The sequence below is a fragment of the Laccaria bicolor genome, genomic scaffold, assembly GCF_000143565.1.
Source record: "Laccaria bicolor S238N-H82 LACBIscaffold_2 genomic scaffold, whole genome shotgun sequence".
In the NCBI taxonomy this organism is placed as follows: domain Eukaryota; kingdom Fungi; phylum Basidiomycota; class Agaricomycetes; order Agaricales; family Hydnangiaceae; genus Laccaria; species Laccaria bicolor.
The window spans coordinates 3,064,175-3,078,923 of record NW_001889873.1 but is presented as its reverse complement, the minus strand read 5'-3'; the positions used below and the strand labels follow the sequence as shown (position 1 = coordinate 3,078,923).

Here is a 14,749-nt window from a genome sequence, read left to right as displayed (position 1 = left end):
AAAAAACTAGCAAGCTAATAAGATTATCTGCAAAAGAAAAAGAAAGAAAGACTCGCAAAGCAAATCGATGGAGTTCTTCAAGAAAGAGAATTTCGGGAACCACGTCGTCGCGAGCGAGTTCGTGTCTGGCCTTGCGCAGCCAACGCATCAGCAACCCGCCTCGACCGACGTAAAGGTCGACCAGGGTGTTCAACACCAGGAGAAGCAGACAATATGTCTTCTGAAGGAACCAAAGGTAATTCTGGGAGGTCGGATGGGACGGGAGAGAGGGGTGACATTGGCGAATACGACCTCGCGTCCTCTCCGTCAAATTGCGCCGTGGAATCGTCGGGAATCACACACAATTCGTGGAAAAGCTGTTGTTCCGTCGCACTCAGAGGGGTTTCCTTCTCTTCATGATGCTTGTCGATAACGGCCATAGCACCAAGTGCAAACGGGCCAGACGCAGGCAAGACTGTCGAATCCCGATGTACCCAGCCGTGAAGGGGGTCCCAAGCCCCTTGCGGATTGCCTTGGTGATGTTGGGGAGCTACGGTATCTGTTTGCACAGACAGCAAAGACGCCTGAAGCGTTGACCCGAACGGCCTGCCAAATTGATTTAAAAACCTCCCCTGTGCGTTGGATCGGTGAAAATCTTGCAAGGCAGATGGAAAACGCTCAAAGAGCGAGTCGGAAAGAAAGACGTCGAGAAGGCCACCTGGTAATGGGTGGTCTCTCACATAGGCTTGAGCGGCCGACAGGGGCACCCATGTGCCACCGGAGACGATGGGAGAGCCTTTGGTAATCACGGTCGCGTTGGGGATGGCGCTTAATATGGGGTGTGGGGCACCTGAATACGCCACAATAGGAGACAGGTTGACAAAATCGGTATCAATGCGGCGTAGAAGAAGAAAGGGGCCCAGCATCATTTGATACACCGAAATATCTAACGATTCATGTCAGCAAAATGATTGTAATGACGGAAGAGAGCGAAACAAACCCTCGATTTGAGTTGCACTGATGGCAGATGTGCAGGGTTGGCACGTGTGGACTACTACAACGGAAGGCGTCGAAGAAGATCCAATGCAGCGGGTTTCATGCGGCGACACACAGGGCGGGGGTGGCGAGGGGATCTGATGAGGCGCCACAGATGTTGTAGAATTCATAGACATGCATTGGATGAGCGATGCGAGCGAGTGGGCCGTAGACGGTAAGGATGTCGAAGACTCGCAGGTTGTAAGGCGAGTGAGGGGTAGATCAACTTGGGATCTAGAGGGGGCAGGGACTGTCTTTGAGCGTGGACGAAGGGTAGCATAGCGTGTCTCATCGTGCCGCAGAAATTCGGATGGGAGTGTGGAAGGTGATTGAAAGATGTGGGATAATACGGGGGGTGAAGAAGCTTCAGGAAAGAGTGCATCCACGCCAAAGTCTTCGTGCTTGACGCGAGCGCTGTCGTCGGGAGAAATGGGCCATTCTGCAGTGGAGATATCTTGGTTCGAGTCCCAATCCCAGAGGTCAAATGTCTCTGGTTTGATTGACACGTCTACGCTTCCAGCAGCCTGAGAAAAAACCTCTGCAACCTTGGCATCAGCAACGCTAGAGTCAAAGTCATCCCAAGCCTCCAACATTCCCTGCACATCTCTCGGTTCCTCCTTGACGGTGACGTGGTTGGGTGATGAAATGAGGGGGGCAGATGGAGACCTAGGGCCTGGGCTTTCCCACTGAGTGTCGCGATCAGCTTCACTGTCATCTGAATCCAAGTCCGCATCTGCTAGGCCATCAGAAAAGGTGCCCGCGCGGGTCATCGTGATATGGAAATCATCTGCCTCGTCTTCCGAGTCGGGGGGAGGAGAACCAATGCTGCCAGCGGAAGGAGAGCGTCGGAAAGGGTCGTTTGGTTGAATCGGTGGAGGAAAGAAAGGGTACGGGCCATCAAATGAAGGTGTGTAACAAGGAATGGAGATGGATCTTCTGGGGTATGGTGGAAGGGACCAGGGCTCCTCTTGTTCCTTTTCCTGTGTGGGTAGCGATTCATCGTCCGACGAGACGACAGACATTGAGTCATCTGAAGATTCATTGGATGATTCATCTTGAGAAGAATCCCTTGAAATATCAATGATATCGCGAGAGGTGGATGCAGGCAAAGGTTTGAGTCGAAGGGTGAGTTTGACCTTGGGTGGACGCTTCTCCACGTCATTTTCTGAATCTGAACTTGAGGCGCGGGCCACACACCCCCTCAACGGTCGCTTCCGCTTCTGTCCACACTGCTGTTCCTCCATGCGCCTTTGCTTTGCCACTTTGTTTTTCTTTGCCTTTGCCGCCATGAAAGCTCCGACTTTACCATCTTCAGTGTAATCAGAAAGACGGATGCCAGCTGGAGTAAAAGGACAGGGAGCGCCCGTAGCACGACTGAGATACCAGACAGCAGTACCCTTTCTAAAATTAGTTGCTCGGTTGTCAACAGCAGTACAATGTGCGCCCCCCGAGCGAGAGTAGAGGGCCGGCAAGAGGTCGTCATCGGAAATAGTGCCAGAGAGTTGGTGGCTCAGAACGAGGGGATGATCTTGTTGTTCCTCGCAACGGGCCTGATGGACACGGAGATAGGTTGTAATTGCTTGACTGGCTGCTGAAACGCTGCATGAAATGAGAAAAAGGAATTTCTTTGAGAAAAGGAGTCACGTACTTTTGACAAACGAGACCATGATTAACAGACATTTCTGCGAGATCTTTTATAGTCATAGCGCGATTATCCTACGAGAAAGATGAGATGAGGACATTGAAATATAGTAGATACATACAATTGAAAGGAAAGAACGAGCAATGGCAAGAAAGACTCTGTTGTTTGCATCATCTGGGTGTAGTACGATATGTGGGGGAGGAAAGTCGGACGCAGTTGAATGTTTTTGCTTTCTTAAAGGAACTGGAGACTGTCTGAGGCGAGCTGAAGGTTTTATTGTAATATTGTGTCGTATTCGTGTACCGTAAGAGTGAGGGGTATTAGAGGAATTAGAGGACAGAGGCTGTTGATCAGAGTACATGGCGCAGCAGTATCATGGGAGAAAGGGAACAGTTTAAAAAAAAACATATTATCAATACAAATTACTATGTCACACGTTGTTACAAGGACCCCAGTCACTGCTACTAGTACTACTACTAGTCATCATTTCTTGCCTTTCTTGGTTGGCGCGTTACCCGTTACAGCCTAATTAAAAATAACGTTTTCAGTCAACTGCGTCATCATGAATCCATCAACATCCTTATTACCTTTTTAGCTGCGCCACGCTTTGAAGCTATCGTCGTCTTTTTACCTGCCAGCGTTTTCTTCGTGCTCAATGCTGCTTTTTTTACAACTGGTGTAGCCTTGACAACCGGTTTCTTGACAGTCTCTACCTTTGCAGAAGGTGGCTTGGAATTCTGTCATCATCTTACCGTTAGCATTCACTCCCATAACAACGATAACTTGTCACACCTCTTTCGAACCACCAGCCTTGGAAGGTGCGAGCTTGACCTTGCCTGATGGTCCTTTGGGAAGGACAAAGATACCCTTCTCGGCACCAGTGCTAATAGCATGATTCAACTGGTACAGGTTGGTCCCAGTGACCTCGAGCTTGTAGGCCTCTTCCGCATACTGGGGGGACCATAAGTAATCGACATCGCATACATGTAACTGCTACTTACCTTCTTGATGGTATTGCGCGAAACTCCTTGGCGGACATCTTCCTTGCGTAAAACAATGCATTCCTACAGCGCTTGAGAACTTAGTTCATTAACAACGAATGCCACACCAACCTTGATGATATCTTTCCATGACGGACGCGTCGCAGTGGCCTTGGCGACGTCCTTGGTGGCTTTAGGTTTTGCAGGAACCTTTGCCTTGGACGCAGGTTTCGTCGTCGCAGGTTTCTTGGCCGTCGCTGGCTTCTTCGTGGTAACAGTCTTCTTCACCGTCGCAGGCTTTTTGGCTTTGCTAGACAACGCAGGCTTAGTAGCTTTCGGGCTTTGAGCTGTGGAGGATGACATGGTGTAGATTGGGGGGTGGTGAGAGGTCGAACTTGAAAAGTTCGATGCATTGTTGACCTATTTATGGCACGCCGCGTACAATATTGATCATGATCACATGGTGGCTGTGCTCATTTCGTTTGTTGATCGAGTCAGTGTCACGCGCACACGCGTTTTTACCACGTGTTCATTCTACAGATCTAATTCTATTTCCTATTTCCCAATGATAAAACTTGGAATGACCCGTTTGGCTGCACCTCGGCCTTTACACCAGTACTTATCCATCCATCCCCATCACCCTCCGATGAAATGTCAACGTATCCTTCGATATTCGCCATTTTGGCAATGGATGGTCCCCTGACAACTAATATGCCGACGGGACTAGCCCCATTTTCAACCTGATCGTCATCGACCCCAACCAATTTGGCCTCGATGTTCACACTCGGAGGGCCTGTATGGGCGACAGGTGATAAAGGACCATTGCTTGGTGCAGGAAAATCTTGCAAATCAAAGGCATGCGAAGCCAAAACGGGTCCTGAAACCAGAGGATGGGTAAGGCTGTTCACTAGAGGTATAGACAGCGCGACGCGTGCGGGAGTCATGATTTTCGCTTCAATAAGTCCTGAAACCCAAAAAGTTACAATCAGCACGATAATAAATAATTGATCACCTACCGCCACTAACAATGGCACCACGTAGTGTTGCCGCACCTTCACCTAGAATTTTAGTTCTGGCGCCGTCAAACACCACTCTGTCCCATAAGCTTTCTTTCGCAATGAATCCTTCCGTCACTCCCGTTAGTTTGTGGCGCCAACCAAACGGATAGAGCAACCACGATTTAGCAGACTCCTTGATGACGGCAGTCGCAAGAGAATTCAAATGGTCAGGTTTGATGAACAAAATTGTCGGGGATGGTATTGGATACTTCCTCTTGACCGACAGAATGTCAGAAATGTCAAGTGGGACGGATTCTAATATTATGGTTAGGCTACCCTGTGATCGACAAAATAGAAAATGTACCTTCTTCCGTGTGGTATAATTCAGAACTCGCAAGGGTCGCGAAACTTGTTCCTTCAAAGATTGCAGTGTATGCAATTGCCCTTCCATACGCAGTACTCAATGAATGAGAGGAAGCAAGGGTGTCCAACGGGGATATAGCATGCGAAAGGGGAAGTAATGCACGAACTGCAGCCACTCCGGCAGTTAGATTCTCGTGAGTCAGCTGAGCTCCTTGTAGCAGGCCAGCTTCGGATTCGTAAAAAGATATAGAGAAGACGTCGCCTGTGTCTAAAAGAAATAAACCATCTTGACGAGCTTGCAACAACTATGCGATGACTTACTCGAAAAAGGGCTAATAATCTTCTCGACTTTCACACCCTCACGTTCAACCTCGGCAAATTTTAGAACCTTAATGTTACTAGCCACGCTGGCCATAGTCTGAGCGCTTGGTTCTCCAACAACAATGATGGTATGCTCGACGGTCTGTTCATTTGTCTCATAAATATGCTCCAAAAGCTGGGGAAGAAGGAAGGCATGCGTTAGAATAGCGGAAGGTGGATAAGACTCCAAAACAGTCGGTAGCAAGGTTGGAGATGACAAAGTGTAGGAGGTGATGGAATGAGAGGCCAAAGCAAGGTCTGCAATAATGAATTCTAAGCGCAAATTAAGTCCAAGGTTCAACATTGATTCACGAGATTGAACCAACCAATACAATCATTCAACAAAATGAGAACAGTTGATGCTTGCGGTTTTAATTGGGCGAGACGAAGCAAGCCCGTGCCCAGAGCAGCAGCACGATCTTGCAGGCCGGCATTGGTGATCTTGTCGTCACATCCTGTAAGCACGCACTGTGTAGGCACCGTTGCGCCGCTCAAACATACCTTTGTTGACCACAAGGTTCGAGGCGCCTCTACTTCTGGTCGCACCAAATCCACGAGGTTGTGAACATCCTTACTGGGTCGCAAAGGAAACTGAATGCATTTCAGTATTGGGTAAAGGCAGAAAGACGGCGGGTTGGTGTACCCTTCCCATCAAACCGGTTCCATAATTCCTGTATATCGCGCTTTCCCCAGGATTTCGAGCTCGGCCAACATCACTTTGCCTACCTAGCAGAATAGGATGGACTAACGGTTGAGGCTTGTAGAGATTACTGAGCAGAAAAACAGTAGCCGCAATGAGACCCAGCAAGACTGTCAAGTCGTCGGTCAACAGGTACTCTGAAATATTGAACGGCATTTAGCCGTTTGGGAGGAAGGTTGGTCGTTGTTGAACCCAGAGTAAAGCTGGGGAGCGGTAATGACAGGCAATTGTGTGCTAATGTGTACGCACAAGGCAAACTCCGAAATTCTCGCCTTTTTCTTCAACCATATCCTTCCCACTCTTGCTCAGCGTCAGTTACAACGTCGAGCTCTTTGATACGACCACAAGCACCTGCTTGACATCGAAGAAAATGTGTCTTCGCAGTTGCCACTGTAGTTGCGGTTCCTTCAGGAGGCCCCCTGCTGAGCCGTAGCTGCTTGTTCTCGCTGGCACCCACTCCATACCATTCATGGAAGGTCAATGGTTCTCTTTGGTATATCCTGGCTGGGTATCTGGAAGTATAATCAACGTCGTCGTCATTTCATGCGTCCGTGCGCGACCCCATACCACGTGATCCCTGCAAGTGGCAATGAACTCGGAAATGGGCCATCCCTCCCCCTCCTTGTTTCCCTCCCTCTCCCACCTTTTCCCCCCATCTTGATACCCCGCCCCATTCTGCGCCATAATGCCTACAGCTTCAAAGAAAGTGACGACAAAGACTACCACGAAGGCCAACGGCGCTGCAACCAAGTCTCATGCTGCTGCCCATCCCACATGGGTGGATATGATCAAGGTATGACACTGGCACACTCGCCCCACCTCAGAAACGCCGCTTACATTTCTGATGTCTTTACCAGGAATGTATCATTGCTCATCCTGAGGATGCTCGTGCTGGGGTTTCACGCCCGATGATCAAGAAGGTTGGTTGAATATCGTTGCCTGTGCCGCCTTTTGCCTAATCACCTTTTCATGCAGTTTGTTGAATCCAAATACCACATTGATCTGACTGGTACTGCTGCCAGTCAACTCAATCGTGCCATTACGTCAGGCAACGAGAAGGGCATATTTCAACTTCCTAAAGGTAAGTCGCAGAACGTCACCCAAATGCACAGACAGCCTTATAAGACCTCCGCAGGTCCGTCCGGGAAGGTCAAGCTCTCTCCTGTAGCTCGCCCCGATGCTGCCAAAGAGGCAAGACATTCCATGTCTTGCGTTCGTATTGTTCGTTTACTTTCATCTCGTAGAACGCCAAGCCGCCGGCTAAGAAATCCACTGCTGCAAAGCCGGCCGCCACCAAAGCTAAACCCGCCGCTCCAACTACAAAAAAGTCTACACTCACCAAACCAAAGGTTGCAGCTGCAAAGGCATCTGTCGCGACTAAGAAGTACACAGCTGTTGCCAAGAAGGCGCCGATCAAGAAGGCAACCTCCACCACGAAGAAGACAGCCCTTGCAAAGAAGGCCACGACGACAAAGAAGGTGGTGACCAAACCGGGGGCGGCGAAGAAGGTTGGTTGGCACACGGGCATCGTTTGATCTATCTCAACTAACTGTGCCTTGTGACCTCAGGCTATTACTGGCGAAACCAAGAAACCAGAGGCCAAAGCAAAGCTGGGTGTCAAGGCTAAATCAGGTCCCAAAGCTAAACCAACATCCAAGGCCAAACCTGCCTCGAAGACTAAGCCTGCATCGAAATCCAAAGCTGCTAAAGCTGCTTCCAAGACCAAGCCGTCTTCGAAGACAGTTGCTGCTTAGTCTGTCAGGCTCTGTCTCTGGTTCCGTTCTGTCCTCTCTCAAGCTTTTTAAGTGACTGTATAATATGCCTGTAGCTGTATCTTGCTCCATTTATTGCACGTCTGTTTGTGTGTACATTATTTTGTTGTATCTCCTCTACCTATACGTACTACACGCAGGGTCTTGTTTGTGTGGCAGATCCCTTATTGATGGAGACAGACAAAAGGCAAAGAGTCAACGAGTTGCTGAAGCAATTGCAAGCACCTGTTGCCGACCTCACGACATTGTTTGCTCTTCTCAGCACTCCTTTAGAAGCCATCGGTCTACTCCCTCCTCAATTCAGGCATTGTGTCTCAAGTCCCCTCCCAGAAGGTGCTGTTGATGTCAGGAAACATATTCCTTTCCTTCAGCGCATAATCTTGGAACATATCGCCCCGACCTGGGATGTGTTAATCGCGGAAAAGCACGCAGACTCATTGTTGGAGCAATACTTCTGTCCCGATGGTTTCTCGAATGCCTCGATATGCTCGGGGGAGGTGGCCATCTCCGCATATTCAACTTTGGTTTCATCCGCGCTAGAGGGGTTCTCAATGAGAATGCTTGAACGTCTCACCGTTCAGTACCCTCTTGATAGGCTACACACTGCCGTCTTTGCTGGAAAGCACCTAGATGTCGTTGCGACGGAGTCACGTTGGCAAGATTGTGTTCACAGCCTTACTGGGGTCCCAGCCAAGGTCGCCAATGCAGCTGGCAACAAAAATCCCATTCCACGCGCACTGGAGCATGGATTTTATTTCAACAGCATCTGCACTCGTTGTGAACAGCTAATCTTTGAATTGGCAAAACAAAACTCAAAAGGTAGGACTACAATCTCTTTACTCATTAACTGAGCTCACACCCTAGCGATCACAGGTTCTTCTGTAGCCTCCGTCACTTACCTGCTATTGAAACTCGTCAACCTTGGCGTCTTCCCACCCAATCGGCCGGTCCAGAGGTCTCAACCATCCTTCTTCGAAACGACGTTGTCTACTATTCGCTCCAGACTCAGCGCCAATGATAGTCAAGAGTATTCTATATACTGGCATTCAATCTTTCTTAACGTACCATCAATTCTCGCACTCCGATCTATCCTGACCTCTCTATTTGCCACACTGCCGGTCGTTGGGAGTACTTTGGACCCCATATTACGGGAGGGTGCATTTGTCAAGAGAGATGCTTTTCTTCTTTTTGAATTGATAGGACCTTTGGTACCTGAAACACAAGAAGTATGGGACATTGCCGTCCCTCTGATCATCGAGCGTGATTGGGGTGAGTCCTTTGCACGGATATTTGTTTGTTGGATATCGGGAGGCTTTTCTGGGAAAGAAGTCAACGCAAAAGGTTTTTGAACGCAGCCAATAGAGGGGGACACTGGTTAACCTGCATTTCAAGTCCTCTATTCCTTCCTTCAAGACGTGCTAGAAACATGGTCATCTCCGGAACATATCAAACACTCCCTGCTTTCTCGACATCGATGTAAATTGCACTATTTCCTGTCGTTTTTCATTCTTTTGACTTACCTGTTTCAGACGTCACCTCTCTGCTCCTTCTTGCTGCATCATATCTTCCACCTAATTCGCAGTACACACAATCATTGGCCTCTTCATCATCCTTTGTCCAGGCGATCGGAAAGTACATATCGCATTATGATGGCTCTGTACGTCGTTGCGGGATGCTTGCAGGGGAAGTGGTTGCCAGCATGTGCGATAAAAAATTGGACTTTGGCGACTGGGACGGAGAGGATGCCGGGAAACCTTGGGCCAGAGGTCTGCGCCAATTGTTAAAGAAAAGAGACGTAGAGTCAAATACGAACGACTTCGACGGCGAAGACAACGACATCGAAAGAGAGGAGATACCTGCCTATGTGCCGTCAGGTAGTCCGGAAGCGGAAACCCCTCTAGTAACATTCCCTGACATCACCAACGGCTGTGATTCTGACGACTCATTGACTGGCTACGCATCTCAAAACTCGTCTCGGTCTGCATCTCCCAGTCCCTCCGATCTAGCTGAAATTGAAAGAGACCCCACCCTCAATGTTGGCATTAAAAAGGTTGCCCGACCTGTGTATCTCGCTCAGCTTGGAGACCTTCTACGTAGCGTGTCGCAAAAATCTGGGCCAGATGATCCTCACGAGGCTGACAAGATCGAAATGGCTTTGAACTGCGCCGAGGAGTTGATACGGAAGAAAAAAGACTACGGCACAGAACTCCGTCCGTTTTCTTTCTATTGGTTTGTCGTTGCTTATAATCTCACATGCTGGCAGACGAGAACGCGGTGCACCTGGTATACCAGTTGCTATCTTTAAACGACAATTACGATCTAGATGATTTTGCTGAGAAACGTCAAGGATCACTAAATGCGCTCATTTCCTGTTCACCCCGAAAGGCTGCGCCGTAAGAGCCTCTTTTGTTCTCCTCCATTTCATATATGAATACGCTGGGAACAGTGTTCTTATCGAAGAATTTTTCAAAAATCAATATTCTACCGACCAGCGCAATGTTGCACTCAACGCGTTGGCAGTGGGTGCAAGGGAGCTTGCGTCATTGCCTGTTCCACCTTCAAGAGTTTCCAGCAACAGCATCGCCTTTCCAAGCAAGACTTTATCTGCACCACTTCATCGCAAGTATGTATTGTCTAGCCGAACAGATACGGGCGTGGTTCCTCGCATTATGGATGACATCAGCTGCAAATCAATTGACAAACAAAGAGACCCAGGGATTAGAGAACTACCTCAATTATCCCGCGAGCGCCGGCTCCGCATACGGAAATCACCTGAAATCTCCGAGGTTGTTTCTACCCGCATTCCGTCGCAAATTTCGCGTCCACTTCAACGACCAGCCGTTTGTTTTACGGACGTTGCAGCAGAATACTTTTTAGTACCCCTGATAAATCGCTTCTGGCAATTCCTACGTGACGAACAGACAAGAGAACAGCGCACATCTCACCATAAGGGGCAGTCTTATCGCGGAGCGGGTACCGGACTGATTCTCAACCCTCTCGTACTTTCCCAGTTTCTCCGTACCGTGGCAATTCTGGTTCACGCTTCTCAAAATGCGCCTGAATGGCTTGCAATTATAGCAGTAAATGCGCTGGAACTCGCGGTCACTATTGGTACGCAACCTGTCTCTCGCACAGATACGGAACTTGAGTGGAACCATGACACCGAACTGGGTGTGAGAGGGCAGGATGCTTCGGTTTTGACAGCCGCCCTGGAACTTGCGCTCGTTGTACTTGATGGAAGCCACGAAGTTGACGGTGGAAAGTTGCTTAGTCTCGAACACACAACCATTTTACTTGGCACAGGAGAATGGGCAGGTAAAGTTTTCTCCGCGCTTGAAAAAGGTATCAAGGCAGAAGGAGGGGGTGGCTTGCACGAGGTCAAGCTGAGAAGGGCAGCTGCTGGGGTTCTTCTGAAAGTCGATGAAATTACATCAGTCTGGAAGAGGTCGATGTTAGATACAAGATAATTATTTGACTGAACCACGTGACTGTAACCTGAGTGCATCCCGGCTTGAGTCCAACTATTTGGACTTGGACGACAACTTCGCCTTGACTCATGCTGCCCAAAATTTCAAGGTCTTTGTTGCATAGAGCATTGCAGTCGAGGCGGCTTGTGTCCACTACTCCTTCTTGGAGGTCAGACGCCCTCTTCGTGGTACGAAGTGACTTCCCACCTCCGCTTTACGAATGCTTAGGGTTTATACAATAGCATCGCGATACTCCGTATAATAATCCAAAGGTCAGGCCCTCTCTTTGCAATTTGGCGCTGTCATTCACCAGTTCGGCAGATTGCTTTCGAGTTCGATACCGAAAACATGAAGAGAGCTCAGGAAATTATCTCTTTCTATCCTCCGCAGTACAAGAAAGCCGCCGTTATTCCTTTGCTTGATCTCGGACAACGTCAAAATAAAGGATGGACAAGTATCAGCGTCATGAACTACGTCGCTAACCTCCTCGGCATGCCTCCAATGCGAGTCTACGAGGTTGCGACATTTTACACCATGTTCAATAGGCAGGCAATCCTGTTCTTCATTGTTTGCTGTCATTAAAAGAATTTCAGGGAACCTATTGGCGAGAACTTCGTTCAAGTCTGCACAACCACTCCTTGCATGCTTCGCGGTTCACCTGAGATTCTAAACACCGTTTGCGACCATCTTGGAGGCATAAAACCTGGGCAAACAACAAGCGATGGAAAGTTCACCGTTGTCGAGGTAGAATGTCAAGGAGCTTGCAGCAATGCACCGATGCTGGTCGTTGGCGATGACTTCTATGTATGTAAAAGTGGCCTTCGTAATTTGGCATTGCCGGATTTTTACTTTGACTTTAGGAGGATCTTACACCGGAAACGACTAAGAAAATTCTATCTGCCTTTGCGAAAGGCCAAAAGCCCAAGGCAGGCCCGCAAAGTGGTAGGCGGACAAGTGAGAATTCAGCGGGACTTACTTCGTTGACAACGAAGGTATAGCTACAAAAATGATTCCTTGTCTTTGTCGACACTGATATTCTTAATTTTTAGCCCTATGGGCCAGGAGAGTTTTGCCAGCCCGAGTTCCAGTAACCAACTAGAAACAATACAGAGTAGACCGTAATCCATGTGAGCTTTGATATCGTGTGTATGGTATGCGTCCCTTTGTTGCAAATTATCAACAATTGCCATCTTTATCATGCCATATTCATGCTTTAATCATCGCCTTCTCCGTCGTCGTAGCCGTGACTGCCTTCCCCACCTTCCGGCAGCCTTTCAATAATATAGCTAAGCGTAATAAGCATCAGAGAAAGAGCCGTAAAGAAATAGATTGACGCACTGAATCTCTTCTTTGAGGTCTTGGCAATATCGATCTATTCATTGGTAAGTAAAAGGGAATGCTTCTATGACTGTCGGTGCAAACCCAGTGGAAGATCTCGGGCATCTGTGCCTATTGCGCGTCAAATTAAAATTGATCCTGGCTAACACTGATAAAAAGACGAACCAAAAGGCATCTCGATCTCCTCGGCAATACCTTCAATGCCCATGAAGGTGAAAGCAACCACGGTTACGATTGGCACGGATGCCCAGCCCAAATCATTGACGAGCGTGAGCGGCAACGCAAATAAATACAAAGTGACGCATTGCTTCAAATGGATACCGTCTACAAGGAGTGCTGAGCGAAGAAATACGAGAGGCCGACAGACGAACGTACAAGAAATGGGGATTGGGGTATTGGCAATTCGTTCCATTGCTGACAGCTGCTCGACGAGCCCTTGAATTCTGCGGATGTATTAGAAAGGTTCATGGCGTGGGGAAAGGAATGATCACATCTGGGTCAATGCATTGGTGCCTGTGAGGTAAGACAGTTAGTAGATAGTTGATAGAAGGAAGTATATCCCCGTAACCAGCTGGCCCAACAGTTTCAAGAAATCCATCTCGTCTGAATTGAAAGATGATCCTTGAGAGCTCATGTGCGATTCTGAAGAAGAGAACTTGAGGTTAATTCATGAAAAGCGTAGGTGAAGCAGAGCAACTAACACAAGTGGCAAAGGCAAAGACGCTTCATCCGCATAGGGAATGTCGACGCTACGGTGGGCTCCAGCCAATAAGGGTGTCGACTGATTAGCAAGTTGCGGCTTGCTGCGCTTTGGCCTGACTCTCTTGGTTGCATCAGGCCTTGCGGCATCTGGGGTGGAACTTCCACTTCGCGTCGAGCTTGAATCCTTGCGACTTGCATCAACTGAGCCATCTTTTGTCGCAGCGTATGTAGAGGCCGTATTTGTGTGGTGGGAGTTGAACATCTCGTCATAGTGAAGAAAAGAGTTGGGGAGCACGCCATGGTAGTCAGTATAATTTATACCATCCTCTCCTCGTAAGTAGTGTTTAGCGGCAAATACGAAAGCGAGACAAAGACGTAAGGCTTCAATCTTCCTTCGGCGAAGTTGGTGGAGAGTGACATCGGTCGTGGGTGTTTTTCCTTTGGAGCCCGGAGGTTGCATGTCTGTTGGAGGAAGGTTTACATTCACCCACACTTGCCGGGCAAAACTGCGAGTGAGTGAGGTGACAGCAGAAAAACATTTTCTCCCCTCCCAAAAGCGATCGTATGATGTGCTATGTAGGAACTTGAATTAGCTGGTTTGAGTGCCAACCTAATGACATACCCATTACTAGAGGGTGATGAGGACATGATTTCAAGTAGCGATCAGATGACGACAAAGAATGCATACCGGAAAACTAGAATGAGGCCAACCTAGAGGTGACATAAGAGATTGAGGAGCAACGACGTCAAATGTGCACATACCACTACTGAAAGCAGTGGGACGATCGAGTTTGTCCAAATAAACTTATATCCTTGCTGCGATGCATATGCGATGAAAGACGCAAAAATGGTTACAGTGAGGACGGGGCCTGCGATCCGTGACACTATCTGTAGAACAAATGTGGGTCAACGGCGATTGGGATAGGTTGAGTGATACAGTTCGCGACGTACACTTCCTTTGAGACGAAATACGTCGGGTAACCATGAATACTATCGCAAGCATTAGCGAACATCTTTAGAGCGCAGGAATTCGCACTCGTCGCAAGTGTCTCCTCTTGATCATAGGAGCCTGGATAACAATGGAATAAGACCCAGTCGCCTATTGAGCGGAAATCGTACTTTGAGATGAAGAACTGAAGAAAAAGAGGTCTTCATAGTCCCTGGTTGAGCTGACATCTGTCGACGACGGAGTCAAAGACGACGTTGTACTTACTTTTGAGTCTCTGACTACTTAAGTATTAGGCAGGTACGTCGGCTGCTGTTCGTTGGCAGTGATGGTACCTCTTAAAAACCAGGTGATCAGGTCACGTTGGCGCGAAGGTTTGCGTGGGAGTCCTGTCACGGGACAGCCGTCCGTCGCGTCGCGCGTACAACGCTCACCGGCTCTTCAACTTGCACAATAGCCTTGAATGA

The 14,749-nt window shown here is 48.5% G+C and overlaps 7 protein-coding genes across 7 annotated transcripts; 3 read left to right on the top strand and 4 right to left on the bottom strand.

The window, feature by feature from the left end:
- Nucleotides 1-77: 77 nt before the first annotated feature.
- LACBIDRAFT_306201 (uncharacterized protein) lies at nucleotides 78-3,017 on the bottom strand (the record flags this gene model as incomplete). Its single annotated transcript, XM_001874925.1, has 4 exons — nucleotides 78-925; nucleotides 980-2,613; nucleotides 2,663-2,730; nucleotides 2,778-3,017. 4 exons carry the CDS (start codon nucleotides 3,015-3,017, stop codon nucleotides 78-80), a joined length of 2,790 nt encoding a protein of 929 aa, XP_001874960.1.
- A 32-nt stretch (nucleotides 3,018-3,049) lies between these two features.
- On the bottom strand, nucleotides 3,050-4,004 carry HON16202 (histone H1). The gene is made up of 5 exons (XM_001874924.1): nucleotides 3,769-4,004; nucleotides 3,658-3,720; nucleotides 3,449-3,607; nucleotides 3,244-3,393; nucleotides 3,050-3,181 (listed from the first exon to the last, which is right to left on the bottom strand). The coding sequence occupies exons 1-5, from the start codon at nucleotides 3,997-3,999 to the stop codon at nucleotides 3,140-3,142; spliced, it is 645 nt and encodes a 214-aa protein (XP_001874959.1). The 5' UTR covers nucleotides 4,000-4,004; the 3' UTR covers nucleotides 3,050-3,139.
- Nucleotides 4,005-4,184: 180 nt separating this feature from the next.
- On the bottom strand, nucleotides 4,185-6,213 carry LACBIDRAFT_306199 (uncharacterized protein; the record flags this gene model as incomplete). The annotated part of the gene is made up of 7 exons (XM_001874923.1): nucleotides 4,185-4,600; nucleotides 4,653-4,949; nucleotides 4,999-5,265; nucleotides 5,319-5,630; nucleotides 5,684-5,798; nucleotides 5,859-5,948; nucleotides 6,001-6,213. 7 exons carry the CDS (start codon nucleotides 6,211-6,213, stop codon nucleotides 4,185-4,187), a joined length of 1,710 nt encoding a protein of 569 aa, XP_001874958.1.
- A 529-nt stretch (nucleotides 6,214-6,742) lies between these two features.
- Nucleotides 6,743-7,811, top strand: HON16201 (histone H1; the record flags this gene model as incomplete). Its single annotated transcript, XM_001875449.1, has 6 exons — nucleotides 6,743-6,850; nucleotides 6,915-6,977; nucleotides 7,033-7,138; nucleotides 7,193-7,248; nucleotides 7,302-7,565; nucleotides 7,626-7,811. The coding sequence occupies 6 exons, from the start codon at nucleotides 6,743-6,745 to the stop codon at nucleotides 7,809-7,811; spliced, it is 783 nt and encodes a 260-aa protein (XP_001875484.1).
- Nucleotides 7,812-7,999: 188 nt separating this feature from the next.
- LACBIDRAFT_306197 (uncharacterized protein) lies at nucleotides 8,000-11,296 on the top strand (the record flags this gene model as incomplete). Its single annotated transcript, XM_001875448.1, has 6 exons — nucleotides 8,000-8,648; nucleotides 8,703-9,170; nucleotides 9,222-9,305; nucleotides 9,359-10,039; nucleotides 10,093-10,222; nucleotides 10,276-11,296. 6 exons carry the CDS (start codon nucleotides 8,000-8,002, stop codon nucleotides 11,294-11,296), a joined length of 3,033 nt encoding a protein of 1,010 aa, XP_001875483.1.
- Nucleotides 11,297-11,385: 89 nt separating this feature from the next.
- Nucleotides 11,386-12,387, top strand: LACBIDRAFT_306196 (uncharacterized protein; the record flags this gene model as incomplete). The annotated part of the gene is made up of 6 exons (XM_001875447.1): nucleotides 11,386-11,484; nucleotides 11,539-11,568; nucleotides 11,618-11,841; nucleotides 11,890-12,100; nucleotides 12,157-12,288; nucleotides 12,346-12,387. The coding sequence occupies 6 exons, from the start codon at nucleotides 11,386-11,388 to the stop codon at nucleotides 12,385-12,387; spliced, it is 738 nt and encodes a 245-aa protein (XP_001875482.1).
- Nucleotides 12,388-12,509: 122 nt separating this feature from the next.
- On the bottom strand, nucleotides 12,510-14,321 carry LACBIDRAFT_306195 (uncharacterized protein; the record flags this gene model as incomplete). Its single annotated transcript, XM_001874922.1, has 12 exons — nucleotides 12,510-12,582; nucleotides 12,635-12,668; nucleotides 12,719-12,745; nucleotides 12,800-12,958; nucleotides 13,010-13,077; nucleotides 13,126-13,147; nucleotides 13,203-13,276; nucleotides 13,336-13,908; nucleotides 13,959-13,964; nucleotides 14,025-14,047; nucleotides 14,099-14,224; nucleotides 14,274-14,321. The coding sequence occupies 12 exons, from the start codon at nucleotides 14,319-14,321 to the stop codon at nucleotides 12,510-12,512; spliced, it is 1,233 nt and encodes a 410-aa protein (XP_001874957.1).
- Nucleotides 14,322-14,749: the final 428 nt, after the last annotated feature.